The sequence below is a fragment of the Plecotus auritus genome (assembly GCF_963455305.1).
Source record: "Plecotus auritus genome assembly, chromosome: 12".
NCBI lineage: Eukaryota > Metazoa > Chordata > Mammalia > Chiroptera > Vespertilionidae > Plecotus > Plecotus auritus.
Window position 1 is genome coordinate 26,893,069 of NC_137778.1, and position 15,333 is coordinate 26,908,401.

General features: G+C 48.3%; 2 protein-coding genes across 7 annotated transcripts in view; one reads left to right on the forward strand and one right to left on the reverse strand.

Annotated features, from left to right (window-relative positions):
- METTL13 (methyltransferase 13, eEF1A N-terminus and K55) lies at nucleotides 1-12,830 on the reverse strand. 5 transcript variants are annotated; one of them, XM_080649245.1, is made up of 8 exons: nucleotides 11,545-12,830; nucleotides 9,385-10,144; nucleotides 7,903-8,102; nucleotides 6,201-6,396; nucleotides 5,118-5,285; nucleotides 3,695-3,910; nucleotides 1,893-2,024; nucleotides 1-633 (listed from the first exon to the last, which is right to left on the reverse strand). In XM_080649245.1, exons 1-8 carry the CDS (start codon nucleotides 11,695-11,697, stop codon nucleotides 359-361), a joined length of 2,100 nt encoding a protein of 699 aa, XP_080505371.1. In that variant the 5' UTR covers nucleotides 11,698-12,830; the 3' UTR covers nucleotides 1-358. The 5 variants fall into 5 exon arrangements, with proteins under 5 accessions (XP_080505371.1, XP_080505374.1, XP_080505372.1 ...); XM_080649248.1 differs by having other exon boundaries at nucleotides 160-633; nucleotides 9,845-10,144; nucleotides 11,545-11,970; XM_080649246.1 differs by having other exon boundaries at nucleotides 161-633; nucleotides 9,385-9,949; nucleotides 11,545-12,421.
- The window catches only part of VAMP4 (vesicle associated membrane protein 4), a 16,577-nt gene continuing 13,438 nt past the window's right edge, over nucleotides 12,195-15,333 (forward strand). Inside the window, exons 1-2 of one of the 2 annotated variants that reach the window (XM_080649250.1) lie at nucleotides 12,195-12,300; nucleotides 12,785-13,057. The gene's annotated coding sequence lies outside the window, so the exon portion shown is untranslated. Of the gene's footprint in view, nucleotides 12,301-12,784; nucleotides 13,058-13,087; nucleotides 13,198-15,333 lie in introns of those variants that run through there. The other variant, XM_080649251.1, reaches the window with a different exon arrangement.

Here is a 15,333-nt window from a genome sequence, read left to right on the forward strand (position 1 = left end):
GCAGGAAATACAGTTTAAGTGAAACAGCTTCTTGAAAGAAAACCCTTTCCCTAAGGAGCTTGGTGCTCACTCGTTAAGGCATCAGCGACTGGTAGGGGCTCCAACACAGAATTCTACCCAAGGGCACGGTATAGGAAGCAAAGGCAACCAACCCAGTGGTACTGAAGAGGACAGCACAGGAAGAACGTTTTTATTTTCCCAGCTCTCCAGGCAACTTCACCAGGCTGAAGGTCCCATGCAGCTGAGTATGAAACCAAGAAAAATACGAGGCTTAAAAAGTATTGTGGGTTCTATTTCGTCAATCTCTGGCAGGCCAGGAGTTCAAGGTCAGGCAAGCAGGAGGCTGAGAGGCCAGCGATCACACAATCTTCACAGTCTTGAGCATATCAGACAGGACATAGGTGCTATCCCAACCCCTCCCTGGCTTCCGCAGGGTCTGCTCCAAGGCCTGGGCCATGTCCAAGAGCTCTGGTGTGGCAAGTTTCCGCTCGGGGTGCAGTTGACAGAACAGAATCTCATTCACTTCCCCCTCGATGCGCCGGACATACAGGAGGGGGAACACCGCCTTGAGCCCACCCAGCACTGAGTCCTTTAGCCCCAAGTCTCGGCACACGAGGTTGAGGATAAAGACACCTGTAGGGTGGGAAGGAAAGAGTCAGAATGACCGCACATCTGGTGACACGTGGAGACAAGGTACAGCTCTGAAAATAACAATTTCTGCCCCGGGGTGGCTGGGGGGACTAAGACAGCACCAACGGCGACAGCCAGCTTGCAGAGAACATACACACACAAAAGGCAGAATGAGAAAAGCATGGGAAATATGCAAACCAGAGGAAACATCAGCCCATTTCTTGCTCTTCTATGCTGCTATCCAATGATTTCACGATTCTCCATGTCTCAGTTTCCCAAAGAATCGCTCTGAGAAATAAGTAACTAATACCCCCAAGAAAGAATGTACCAACTCCGTAGGGATGTTATGTTCTTGACAAACACCATGCGGTATTAACTAGCCAAGGATGGCCAAGGTCACCTTGCAACAGCTAAGGTTCTAAGTCAACTCTGTTCACCACAGCACCATACACCAAATCAAAACGTGGGGGCCTCAGAGCCCCAGTTTTCTCAAGGACCTGGGCTGGAGTCCCCGCTGTTCTGGCCACCTTGGCAGGTCTCTTTACCTCGGTTTCCTCATCTGAAATGGGCTGCTATGAAGATGAGATAAGATACTGCCTAGTCCGGGGCATGTGGGAGGAATGTGACTGGGAGCTAGCGTTGCCATGGTGGTGGGAGTGTGAATGACTACAACCACTTTGTAAAACCGGCGGCAGCATCTGCGAAAGCTGAGCATACGCTTCACCTCCCATCCAGCGATTACAGCCCTGCATATATACCCAACAGACCCGCCAACGTTTCACCAAAAGGCATCGTTCGAATGTTACTGGCAGCACTACTTATAAAAGCACACAACAGCAAAACAGCCCAACTACCAAGAGCAGAGGGGGAGACTGAGCGCTACAGCCACACGATGACACTACACAGCAATGAAAGGATCAATGGAAACGCAATATTATGGATGAATCTCACAAGCATTGTGTTGGGTGAAACAGAAACTTAAAGACTACAATCTGTATGATTATTGCATTTATATAGAACAAAAATGGGGAAGACTAAGGCGTGCTTGGTAGAAGTTGGGAGACTGTTATCCCAAACAGGAGGTGAGAGGTGGACTTCTGGGGCGCTGGAAATGCTGTGTGTTCAGTGCTGGTAAGGGGGCGTATTCAAAGGAAGGAAATCAATCAAGTTACACATTTATGATATGTGCATTTTTTGTTATAAAAAAAAATTTTTTTTGAAGGACCCATCCATCCTCCCTTCCTGACCTTTCGTTCTCATACCTTCAGGAGTCAAGATGCTCTTGACCTTCTGCAGGAAGGGCTGGTCCACAAACGCTGGGGGTGGACAACTCATTCCCAGTGTTGGGTCCTTACTGTCCACATCAAACATTATCACGTCGTACTGAGGCCGTGCTGGGAAAGAGAAGCAAATGAGTTTTTGTCTTTGCTGGATAAAATAAGGCCATTTACATTCCTACACTGCATCTCTCCTGTGACCTGTGGTGGGCGCAGGTGGCTGAGCCAGAAGGACAACAGGGAGGATGTGCATGTTAAGGCCACTGACATCACTGTCCAGAGGAATCGTCACCAAGGTTCTGCTGTGAGTACCCCACCTTAAAGACGGGGCTTGGTCTCATCTTTGGGAGTCCATTCTGCAGGGTACTTACTTGGTTAAGAGTCTGTCTGTCCCAGTGGCTGTCAACCCTGACAGAACATTCGAGTCACCGTGGGAAGCTTCTAAATACCTACAGAACCTTGGCTCCCTTCTTGACCAGCTGAGTTAAAAACCTCCCGGAAGGCCTGGCATTTCTCTTCAGCTCCCCAAGTAATTATCTCAATGCAGTTAGAGCTGAGAATCATTTATCTGGACAAGCAGGTATCTAAGCCTTTAAGGGCTGACCTACCACATGCCTGGTACTGTTTTAAATGCTTCACATGTATTAGCTATCTTGGGCCTGAGCCCCCAGAATGACTCTAGCCTCAGAGAGGGAACCTGTGAAACTCTTAATGTGGTCAGTTTGCAGTTAAAATAAGGCAGCATCTGTCCATCTCAGCACCAAATATACTCATCCCAGCACTAAATATACTCATCCCAGCACCAATATACTCATCCCAGCACCAAAATGTCATTCTGGTTTGCCACACCCTTACTGAAGAGAAGCTGGTCCAATGAGAACCAAGCATCAGTTACAGAACAAGCAGACCAGGAAAGGTGGGCATGAGCCCCCCAGGTTCACTTAGGACTGAACCAACCTGACTTTTCCCCAAGGGACTCCAGCTCCGGAAAGCACACATCACCAGGAGCCTATCTATAAACTTGCAGAAGGATCAAGGGACCTCCTGCAGAACATGAATAGGACTTTTGTCCTAAGTCTGGGATATGAAATATTAGAATTAACGGAACCTTAAATCCAGCAGCTGGAGGGCTGTTGCGATTCCCACTGAGCAGCATCTGCCTCAGGGCTTTTCAGCTTCGGCACTACTGACATTCGGGATCAGACAATTCACTGTCGTCAGTGGATGTCCTTTGAATCGTAGGTAGTTTAGCAGCATCCTTGGTCTCTCCCACCAGATGCCAGAAGCATCCCTACCCGATGGTTATGACAACCAACAACATGTGCAAACACTGCCAAACGTCCGAGATTTGGAACCAGTGGATGGCATGAATGCTGTTTTGCTCTATTTCTGGCTTCACTTCCAGCTGATTTTAGAAAAAACACCTTCCAACACACCCCTCAACTTTTCTTCACCTTTCTTCACCCAGCTACATACTGGAGGTTTCTTAAGGTGGTGAGGAGGTGTTAATGTTGCAGGGTCAAAAGAAAAGCCCACTGTCTGTTAGCGCTATCAGGTCAGGAGACAGTCCGTAGAACTTGCTACACCCTAGCCTAGCCCCTAGCACCGAGCTAAGCATATGATTGGCACTCTGTAGTCACTGACAAAATTTCAACAAGTCAACAGGAAAAAAGACTAGGATGTTGCTGATGCCACCCTCTCAGAGATGGATTCTAGAGGCCCTCACAGGCCTGACAACCTTGGATCAATCTTCCCTTGACACCCCCCAAATTCTCCAGTAGCAGTACCTTCTCTTCCCGCTAGGCTGGTAATATAGTCCAGGCCATCTGCAATGTGAACCTTCATCCGGTCGCTCTGAGAGAAGCCAAACCACTGGGTGGCCACTTCCAACATGGACGGGTCGATCTCCACAGCCTCGATACGGGACTTTGGGAAATGATCGTGGACAAAGAGGGGGAGGCTGCCCCCGCCCAGGCCTACCACCAACAATGCCAGCGGGGTCTCTGTAATACAGGAAGAAAGCATCGTTTTACCATCTGCTCACTGGAAAGTTTGGTATCAGCCTCAGGAGGGCAAAAGAGGGAGTCAAATTGTTGGCTCTGCCCAGGGGATACCAGATTTAGGGGTCTGGCCTCCCTGTCTCATCCCAAAATTTAGGAGTTAATTTGACATCTGAAAACTCAACCCTGGCCTCACAGTCCTTCCCTTACCAGATCCAGAAGATGACCAGTGTGTTATTGTAGCCCCTTAAAAATCCCAAAGCACTCGTCACCAAGAGTCCCCACCATAAGCCTTATTAGACCCCTCTACAAAATGGGGGTCTACAATGGCCAACACCTGGTTCATGATCACAAGGCAGTGGATTCCACAGAGATCAACGCCACAACGGGCCAAAGGACACACGCAGGGACTGTGGGTGAAGACGGCGCAAACGCAGACAGAAATACGACCGCTTTCACTACTGTGGTCAGATCCAAACCTGCCATTAGTGAGAAGGCTATGACTGCACTGCCTGTAATATGGGTTTTTAAGTAGGGATTCAAGCTAGAATCATATAATGCATTACTGAAAAGCCAGAAATTCCCCTTAAGTGCAAAGGCATTTCTCTGGAGACATGGTTTTTATTTATTTTTATTGAGTTAGGGAGAGGGAGAGGGAGACAGAAACATCGATGTAAGAGAGAAACATTGATCAGCTGCCCCTCTGCACACCTCCTACTGGGGATTGAGCCTGCAACCCAGGTATGTGCCCTGACCAACCAGGAATTGAAACAGTGCCCTTTCGGTGCATGGGACAATGCTCAACCAACTGAGCCATACCGGCCAGGGCCTGGAGACATGGTTCTTAAAGGCTCAATCTGGTTATGTGGGTATATACATATGTAAGAATTCATCAAGCTTGAACAGCTGAAGATCTGTGTACTTTACCTATCACACTGGATGTACTTCACACCTTAATTGTTTAAATAAATGAGTGGAAGAAAAAACTTCAGACTTAGACATATATGGCCATTTCAACATTACAACTTCAGTTTGAGGAAAAAGTTATTTGGATGTTCGTTAACTTAGAAGCAGGTTGGGAATAAGAAAGATACGAATGTTTATGCTTTTGTCATTCTGTGATCACTGCTCTTATTCACAAGCAGCTCCTTTGATTAGCTCTGTCATCTCCCATGCTCCTCGCTGTGGGAAGCAGTGACAACCCCCTCACCTAGGAGCAGCTCAGGGTTTCTCAGCAAGGCCAGGCCGGCGATCATGGCTTTGTGGTGTTCACAGCACAGGTAGCTCTTATCGATGGACTGCCCCGGGGTTGCAGGGGGCTCCTCTGGAGTACCAGCCGGCCACTGCTTCTTCCTGTCCTTTTTCCGCTTCTTCTGGACTAAATTAAGAGAGACAATGAAGTCCTATGCTTAGTCCACTAGTCCTCAGAGAGCAAAGCACCAGGGGCAGTGGGCTGCAGCTGACTTGATCTCACTCACAAACCCAAGCGTTAAATATGCAGGAATTTGAACTGGTTACATGTCAGAGTCTGAAAAGAAAAGTGGTAAAGATATACCCCAAAGCCTGGGAAAACTCAATTTAGGAGTCCTGGTACCACTCCTATGAGAAATATAAGGCCACTAATAGAATCTTCATAAATTCTTGTAGGGAAGGACTTATAATTACCTCCTCTATGCCAATTACTATCCTAGGGTTTTTACTCTTTTAGCTCCTATAACAGCCCTTTAATTCCAATTACTGGCAGATAGAACACGTGAGAATCTGATGAGTTAATAATTAGGTCCAGAATCAGTAAGTAGTGCAGACTGGATATGAACCTGGGACTGCCTGTCTCCAACGCCTATCATCTTTCTACTGTATCTGGATTTGAACCTGGGACTGTCTCCAATGCCTATCATCTTTCTACTGTACCACTCAGACAGTAGAAATGGCTCACCTTACCGAGCCCTGTTGAATTAGTACCCAGACGTATGTGGAACTTGTAAAGCAAGTGGCTTTTAAACTGAAGGCATTAAAGTGATGATCACGTTTACTTGGTAAACCATTAGTCCTGCTCCTTATCATTTCACAGCCAGGCTTGGCTCAAGAACAGAACACAGACCTCTTATGGCCACTCACATCCTAAGAGCCCAGGTGGTATAAGAGGACAACCCACTTGGCCATGTGCCTCTGGTCACAAGTACCCAGGTCTGTCCTACATCTCGGCCACGCTCCCAGGTCCTTCTGACCACCCGAAATCAAGAGTCCATGCCATGTCCATTTGGGTCCCACCAATGTGCCTCTGACGCCTCACCTCTGTGAGACACACCCTTCAGCAATCTGGCTTCTGACTGCACCACGTTCCTGTTGCTGAGGAAGATGAGCCGCCGGAAGTAGCACTTGTCATCCCCCTGCACGTCCTCAATGACGTAGTCGCCACTCAAGGGGCTGCAGTCTTGGTGCTGAATGGTCCGCACCCCGATGTCTCCACCCACAGACAGGAAAGGCACCTGAAGGTACAACAGGTATGTGCTCAAACCACCAGCTCAGCTAAGAAACGTGAGAAAGTAGAACCCCTTCCCCTGTGTGTATCTGAGGAATCCATGCCATGGTTCTGGGCAGTAGAACTCCACAGAAGTGCCATACTATTCCAGTTCTTCTCTGGGGCCTTTGACTTGATCTCATAAGGTTTAATTTACCTTTCTGAAAACTAACTGATCCCCCCAAAACCATTATAAAATGCAGTTGGTTCTCCCCCAAGAAAAATAGAAGTTTCTCAAGAGTAATCCTCAAAAGCACTTTCAACAATCCAGGACAATCAAAGCCAGAGAGAACCCTTGGGAAGAGACTATAATTATGAGAGAAGGAATATGAATGGGGATGAGATAACGAAATCCAGGGGAGATGACAGAGCTAATCCACCCACTCCAAACGTGAAGAGATGTCCCTTCCCTCAGCCATTCTCATCTTTTTCTCCCATTATTCTAAACAGGAGAAAAAAATTAGGAGAAAAGTACATTTCTCCTCTAAACTTTTCTCTTTCCTTTTCCAGTCTTTACATCTGTTGCTTTTCAAAGACGTACATGAATATTTAATAATCACCAGGGATTCCTAACTTGGCAGAGACATAGGCACTGGTGAGAGAAGGTCACAAATAACCTCCCACAGGAGCTGGGTCTCTCTGATGGGCACCGCCCCCAAGTGTACCAGGAAGACTCAAATACATTCCTCCGTAAGCACAAGTCAGCCTCGTGGGCAGAACCCAGGCTGGGAATCAGGAGCCTATTCTTTTTTTCAGATCTGTTACTACAGCACCCAGCCTCAGGTACCTTGGCTTTCCCCTCTGTCAAGAATAAAGTCACCTGCCCACTACCCTGCCTTGGGACCAGGATGGCATCAGACAGACCATGTCAACTGGTAATTCCATATCACCACTTGGGCAAAAAACCTCCAGTTTCCGTCCCAGTAAAACACCAGACCGGCAATGCTCATATCCTGAAAGTATCCATTTACCCTCAGATAATGATGGCTCTAAGAAGCAACAGGGGCAAGGGTGTGCTAGAAGGAGTTAATGGGGGAATAAAGGGAACATATGTAATTCTTTCAACAATAAAGATTTTTTTTAAAAAAAGCAGCAGCAAAAGGGTCAAGAGAGTCTTGTGCACAAGTGAGGAAATAGACATACAGTCCAAGTCATTCACAGAATGAAGAGCTAGAGCCTGCAAGAGCTGGAGCATCTCCTTCGTGCCATCTCTGTGGAGTCTGAAAGGACTCCCAACCCCAGACCCAGATGTCCCTGTGGGTCTCAATAACGGCAACCGCTTGCCTTCCTCACACTGCCAAGAGCAAAGAAATGTGATTGATGCCCACTTCAGCTCTTAGCTGCTGACATGCCCTCCAGGAGCCGACTACGGTCACAGACCCTGCCCTAGCTTCTTTCAGGACACCCTCTGCCTTCCTGGCTGCTAGTGTGACTTCTCCAGAGACCTGTGAAAGCTGCTGCCGAGCTTCCTTACCTGCTGCTGGGCGGGCATCCCAGCTGGGGCCAACTCCATGACTCTGGCTGATAGCTCGGCCTGGATGCTGTCCATGCCTTCGTACTGCTGACCTCTGTGCAGGGCCACTGTGATCAGCCTCCTGAAGCCAGCGCTGGCCGCCAGCTGCTTCCGGCCCTCCTCCATGCCAAAGAGCCACTCGGTCTCCCGACCCTGGGGGACTGGAAACAGGCGCCTGGTGACAGGGAGTCCCGGGAAGAGTGTTCAAGCCCATTACCGGTATGACCACATGGCAGAGAGGCAGGCCCTGCCCAAGCCCAGAATCCCTTCCTACTGTGACCCACTGAGGGGCTACGAGTCCCTGGAGCACAAGGCCCAGAGCAAAGCTGCCATCAGACATGAGACAGGACCAAGGGGGAATAAGAAGTGTGAGCACATGTGCAAGGGAAAAAAATAGCAATACTACAAATGCTTACTACATACCAGGCATTATTCCAAGCAGTTAACAAATAGAAACACATAGAATCTTTACAATAGCCCGGGATGCAGGTAGTATTATTAGTCCCATTGCATAAATGAGGAAACTGAGACAGAAGTTACATTATTTGCCCAAGGTCTAATAAATGGCAAAGCTGGAACTCAAACCCAGGCAGTCCAGCTGCAGACTCCATGCTCACATCCGGGGCACGTGTTTGTTCCCACAGGTGCAGGTAGGATTATGGAATACTTGGAAAAAATGGCTCAGTCATCTGGAAACAAGTGGCCAGCGTGACCAATCGACACCTTGCATTCATCTAAAATATTCTGTTTTTGAAAGCATTCTCTCATATTCTCTTTTTTGAACATTATTAATGTACATCTGGTATCGTTTACCCCTTTCAATAATAACACTAAGGTCCATAAAGCAGTTATCATGTGCCAGGCACCTTCCTAAGAGCTTTTACACTTCTCACAGCTACACAAGGTAGTTATATCACTTATGGATGAGGAAACTGAGGCACAAAAAAACAAATAACATGTCCAATGTCACATCACCAAGATGTGACTGGGACAGAATTGGAACCTGAATAATCTGGTTCCAGAGCTGACCTTTTTTAGCCACTGCTCTGTACTAGCTCTCTAATTTAGCAGAGAAACACCGCAATTTCCCCAGGTCCCACAGCTTAAAGGCTACAGACCCGAGACTGGACAGCTCCCACCACTCGATGTTACAAAGTAACTACCATCTCTACAGTGTGTGACTTGCCTAAATGCATCTGTATTACTTCTCTCCTTCCTACCAATGCCATTCTCCCACTTCACCAAGGCTTTGCGATGGGAGATGAGAAGAAATAAGCTTCAAATCCAAGGTACCTAGAGAGTTGCTATTGTTTCTTCCTCATGCCTTGGCTAGTCTAACCTCTGAAAGTACCATCCCTGCAAGATGAAACCAGCCAAGGCATACCCATCCACCAACGCCCCAGCCCAGCCTTCCAGGGAAGAGAGGGACCAATCCCAACTCACTGATGAAAATGGCAAAATGATTGTCCCGCGATGGTTTCACAGTGGGGCTGTCCACCACGTGGAGGGTGTAGCGTGGCTCCCCCGTGTCCCCATTGCACAAGTCCAGGGACACACTCCCCAGCCCGGCCTTGCGGTACAGCTGGCTACACAGCCAGGCATACTGCTGACGCTCCCGCACTGCCTCGGCCAGCCGCTCAGCACTCTCCAGCCGCACAGGCTTGCCCTGCTCCTGAGCACACAGCTCAAGGATCTGAAGGGCAGAGCCAGGGATTGGCCTGAACTTGGTCATGATGAAGGCAAAGACAGGCAGGGGAAACCGAGGCTCTGCTTCCAACACCTGGTCCTGGCTGCTGGCCACCTGATGCACCCTGACCATCCACCCCTCCCTGGAGAAGTGACCCACTGCTTTCTTCAGGACGTGTGCCTGAGCCAGGGAGATGCAGAGGTAGCGACCGCCCACCTGCAGGACACGGCCAACCTCAGCCAGCATCCTGTCCACCTGTTGCAGGGTCTTCTCCTCCTCATCTGTCAGGACAGCATCCAGGGTGCCCTTGTCCAACACCACCTGGAAAGAGGCATCAGGAAACTCCATCTGTGTCATGTCCATCTTCAAGAAGCTCATCTGGGGCCGTCTGTTGGCATTGCGTTCCTTCATTTGCTTGATGACAACCTCACTGATGTCAATGTTCACAATATCCTGATAGCCCACATCGTACAGCTGCTCGCTGAGCTCTGAGTTACCACACCCAATCACCAGCACCTGAAGGGGGTGGGGGGGGGGGAGAACCGACAGCATGAAAGTGACTAAGGCAAAGGAATGAGCTTCACACGTGTTGAGGAATCAAATCTCACCTTGGCTGTTGCATGTTTTCAGAAGGGGAAGATGCTGTTGTCACAGAAGACAGCACCATTACAGAGCTGATTCTAGGCTCCATCTTAAAACACCTTTGGTTAGAGGACTCACTAGTGAAAATCACATTCAGCAACAGCCATGCAGGTTATGTGAAAATAATACTTTGCATATTACGGAAACGAACTAATCATGGTTGTTCTTGTCTCTGAATCAGGCATTTTTACTCAAGAACCGGTAGGAAGTAACAGAATCCAAATGCAGTAAGTAGTTACAGTTGAAATCTCCTATCTGTTTTACTGTTGAAAACCTAGTTCATAATCCTATTCCACTCATGCCTTTGGCTCCTCCTCATGATATCCTGGTATTTTCTGAAGCTGAACTTAAATACACAAGTTGTTGCCTCATGCTCTATGCAGCAACCTCCCATTAATCCTTCAAAATTCTACCCTGATGTCACCATCTCTGGAAAAGCATGGTATACACAATGAGAAGTGCCTAAACTTTGGAGCTTGATGGGCCAGAGTCTAAATTTCCATGTGGCCATTTATTACATATATGATCTTAGTATCTCAGAGACTCATTTATCCATCTGTATAATGTGTGTACACCACTCACCTCACAGAGTTTATTATGAGAATTCAACTATCAAACACTCAAATACACACACACACACAGCACAAGGCTTGGTGCTTAAAACTTCCTTAAAGCTTTCTACCCTCCTCCCTTCCCTACCTCCAGTACAAGCCCTCCTCTATCAAAACTCCTATTACTGTACTTATCACTTTTCTCTTCAGGATTGTGCCCAGGGCATTATACCTTAATGCTCATGTAGCTTAAGGGCTGAGCACATTGCCTGAAATTCAGTGGGCCCCGCTACAATTATTTGATAACAGATTTGTGTATCAGTGAAACATAGCTAGTGCCTTCTCCACAATGATGCGGTGACAGAAACGCACACTTTATTCTCTAGGAGACCACATCTAGGTTGAGTTACTAAAAGAAGTGATTCTTCCAGTGGGGTTATTCATTGAAGGATGAGCTGGGGCGGGAAGTCTTTTATCTCAAACCTTTAAAAAATATTTTTAACTGCCTTTCAGCCAGAACGATGCATGAAATCCTGAAATTATGGGCCCAATTAGGGCCCCCACGCCTGTCCCTGTTTACCGTGTGCAGGATAACCTGGAAGGCAGTTCCCACCTTCCCGAACGAACACACACACACATACACATTCATTCTCATTCTCTTATTTTCATTCTCATTCTCGCGCGCTCTCTCTCTCTCTCTATCGGCTGCCAGGCCGCGCTTACCTTTTCCCGGGGCTTCATGTATTTGTGCAGCACCCCGCACAGTTCCAGGTAAGTTCCATACCACTCGAAAGCTTTCTTTCCACGCTGCTGGAAGAACTTCTCCCAATAGTCAACGGAGCCAAACTCCTTGGAGCTCTTAGGTAAGAGATTCATATTTCCACACCGCACCTGCGTCTTCAAGACTGTCCCACCCCCAACGGAGGGGCTTTCCACCACGCTGTCTCCGGGACACTTCAATGGGCTTTCTTTCCACAGACAAGCAGCCACGTTGATTTTTTCCCCATTCAAAACCCAAAGGAAGGACCCTTACATGTGAACCGCACACGTGAGACACTGAACCTAACACGCTCAACCTCAACTCCGCGCCGACAGCCCCTGCCACATGGGGAGCGCCTCTCCTTCTCAGAGCTTGATTTCAGAACCGGCAATCATATCCGGGTACGAGGCTTCGCAATTGGTCGACCGCCCAGACCTCCCAGCATTTCATTGGTCACTGATTTTTGTTCCTGGCACCCCATTGGCTGCAATAGGCTCGCCTCACGCAGGCGCCGAGCGTTTGTTTATGTGAGGCGGAAGTAGGCGGGCCCTACTTCCGGAAGTAGGCGGGCCCTACTTGGATGGGGGCGGAAGTGGCCAGTTCCCTGGAACCTAGGCTGGGTTCCCAACCCCGGGAGAGGGCGGCTTCTGGGGCCCTGTGTTCGCTTCGTCACCAGTTCTTATCATGAGCCACATAGGAACTGAGCACTCGTAATTGAGGTAAAGCTCCAATTCATAAAAAGGAAATAGTTATATGGCAGTAAATCCAGCCAGACCTCCTCTAAATAAGAGATTTGGTTCCCAGAATTCTCTGCGTTCAGTAGTTTCCTTCTCTCTCGTGCACATCTGCAGGCACGCCAGTTTCCTGATAACGCAGTTAACTCACTTTTATAGAGAAAACAAAGGGCATAGCATAAATGGTAAGTTGTTTGCCTTTGGGACCAGTGGGCAATAACAGTTTGAAATTAAAAAGCCAGGAAAGATGAGGGAATAGTGCCTGAACCTAGTTATTTTAGGTCAGAACTCTAAAGGATGCCGGCGAAGGTCTACCCTCTTTTTCTCCTCGGCTTCCTTCTAAAGGTCTCATCAGCCCCACCCCGAGTGACTTCTCACAGCTGCCTCCGCCTACTCCCAGCACCACGCCGTGTCGGAATGGAACCTCGGGAACCAGTTATTCCTCCCTTAAAGCGCCTTATAACCCTAGGGATCCGGATCGGACTCAGCACCTGCGGGATCCTCCCTCTCTGGGTAGAGACGAGGGCGGAATCGACTCTTTCGACGATCGCCGGGGCCTGGCTCCGCCCCCTCCCCCCCTGCCTGGCGCCAGGCCGCGGAGCGCCAATGAGCTCGATAAGCGGGGGCGCAGCTGCGGCGGAGCGGCGGACGCCGACTGGGCGTCCACTGCCTCCGCTCCCGGCTTTCTTCCTCGGCTCCCGGTTCCTTCCCGCAGCCGCCCGAGACCTCCCGGGAGACTCAGGTACGGGCGCCCGCCTGGTCTCGGAGAGGTGGTGGGAGGAGGTGGGAGGAGGGAGGCGGAAGGAAACCGAGACGACGCTCCAGTCCCGCAACGTCCGCGTCAGGCCTGGGGGCCCAGGAGGGTGACCTGAGTGGGAGCAGGTCGGGGGTGGACCGGGGTGCTGTGAGAAAGGGTGATGGGACGGTGTGCGGGCGGGAGGAGCCGGGAGGGAGTGGGTGTCGCGGGGCCGAAAAGACCGGAGGTTGGAGCTGACCTGGTGCGACAGATGGGGCGGGGGAGGAGCCTCTGGCTGGAGGGCCGGGCTCGGGTCAGGATTTAAAAGGCTCGGAGCGTGAGGACTGGCAAGTGCGGGCGATCATTGCGCTGACAGGTTTTGTGAATAGCCGCATCTCCAGGCTGCGTGCAATTCCAGTCGCTGGTTTCCCGGAAACTGCATCTGCATCTGCCTCGCCTGCGGGTTAGAGACAGGGAGAGGAGTCCGACAGGGAATGGAGGCAGGGACAAGGGAACCCTCTGCCCGCGTGCGAGCCTGGTGCGAAATGAAACACACAAGGTTGCTTGTTAGTCTTTGCTAACATTTATTAAGCAACAGGTTAGAAGTGTGTGATGTGTAAAGCCCCCGAAAAGAGAACGTATTGCCTCTTCCAAAAATACATACATACATTGTAAACGTGGGAGGATGGCATAGGAAGCAGACGGTGATGACATTTTTTAGGTGAACTGTGCATGGCTATTCTGCCCTCCATGCTGAATTACATGATGAAGACTCTTGTTTACATATATATCTAGACACAGACACCTGAATGCATACGTGAGGTTTTGTTTTGTCTTGTTTTTCAGAAATCTTCTTAGTAGAGTATGTAAGTCTAATTTCTAAGCATGGTTTTTTTCCTGTGAGTTGTTTGGTACAGATGTCATCAGTTGCCCTGTGGTTCATGGTGCGTAGTTAATCTGCCTGCTGCTTTGCTGTTGGCTTTTTTGTTGGTCAGACGCTGGTTTCTTGCCTTCCTGAGGCTGATCCTTGGATTATGGGATCTGAAGATGGGTCTTGCTCATCATTAAGCTTGTAGCTTCACCGTGTGTTTCATAAAGATGTTATGTAAATCTGCCTGTTATGTGCTTTGAGAGGTTGAGGTAGCCGCTTTGTGGGGTTTAACATGTAAACAAAATACGGGTGTAATAAAAAGCTCAGTCCTTCTGTTGCTTCCTTTGTCATTTGTGGGTGAGTTTGGTGTGTTTTTTTTGTTTTTTTTTCATGCATTCTGTAACATTTCTGCATGAATGGATTACTCTGAAATCAAGGCCAGAAATATTGTTGAATGAACTCTAGAGTTGTTTATTCATGTGGCAAGAATTTGTTTTTGTTTTTTTTTCTTAACACGTGGTTAAGTTTCAGGTTCCGGAGCATTTCTTATGAAAGAACAGTTTCTTACCAATTTGTTTTGACAGGAAGCGAGCTTCAAATCTTACTTTTATTTTGTTTTTGAAACTGGACTGTGGGCTTATTTTTTTACATTATAACATTAACCAACAAACTGATGTCTAGCTATAGTTAATTTGAAGATTTTCAGATTCTTGTGGAAGGGGGAAGAGGGCTGCTGGATTGTTATAGGGAAGTGGTCTTTCTAGGACACAACTGTGTAACCTGCTGGGACATTAACTGAATAAATGTCACAACTGATCATGCACAGCCATGATTAATTGAGGCCTGTGCTTCTGCTATTTCAATGAGCAGAGTGGCTAACACTATTAATTACTTATCTTTACTAAGCCTTAGCTTTCCTGTAGTTTTCTAGTGCCTAAGAGTAACAGGAAATACACATAAATCCCTGAGCACAGTGCCCAGCTCACAGTAAAACTTGGAGCACTCCTTAGTCTCATCATTCATCCATCTTCTAGTCCAAGAATCTGAAAACTCATACCTGCATATGTCAGCTTTTTCTGGAGAAAATTTTGAGTATGTTGCAGACTCAAGCACGTTCCTGGAAAATCACAGTGCATGTTAGCATATAAAAGGAAGTGAGACTTTCTGTAGGGGAAGAAGAACACTGGCTTTGTTGAACAGTTCTTACCAAGCATCAGGTTTCTTGGAACACCCATTGCTACGCTCCAGAACAGGATGTTAGAGTTTACAGAATGCTTGTGCATGTATTATCTGAGTAGACCCCTCCCAATTCCATGCAGAAGCCTAGAAAATACTGTTTCACACATGAGGGAGTTGAATCATTGTTCAAACAACTAACCTAAAGTGAGCACTGGAAGTGTTCCGCTGACTG

Coding starts and splice junctions, on each gene's coding strand:
- METTL13 (XM_080649245.1), bottom strand. CDS start 11,697: ATGAATCTCTTACCTAAGAGCTCCAAGGAGTTTGGCTCCGTTGACTAT. Junction 8,103..9,384: donor TCATTTTGCCATTTTCATCA/GTGAGTTGGGAT, acceptor GCCTGTTTCCAG/TCCCCCAGGGTCGGGAGACC. Junction 3,911..5,117: donor AAACCCTGAGCTGCTCCTAG/GTGAGGGGGTTG, acceptor CCTGTATTACAG/AGACCCCGCTGGCATTGTTG.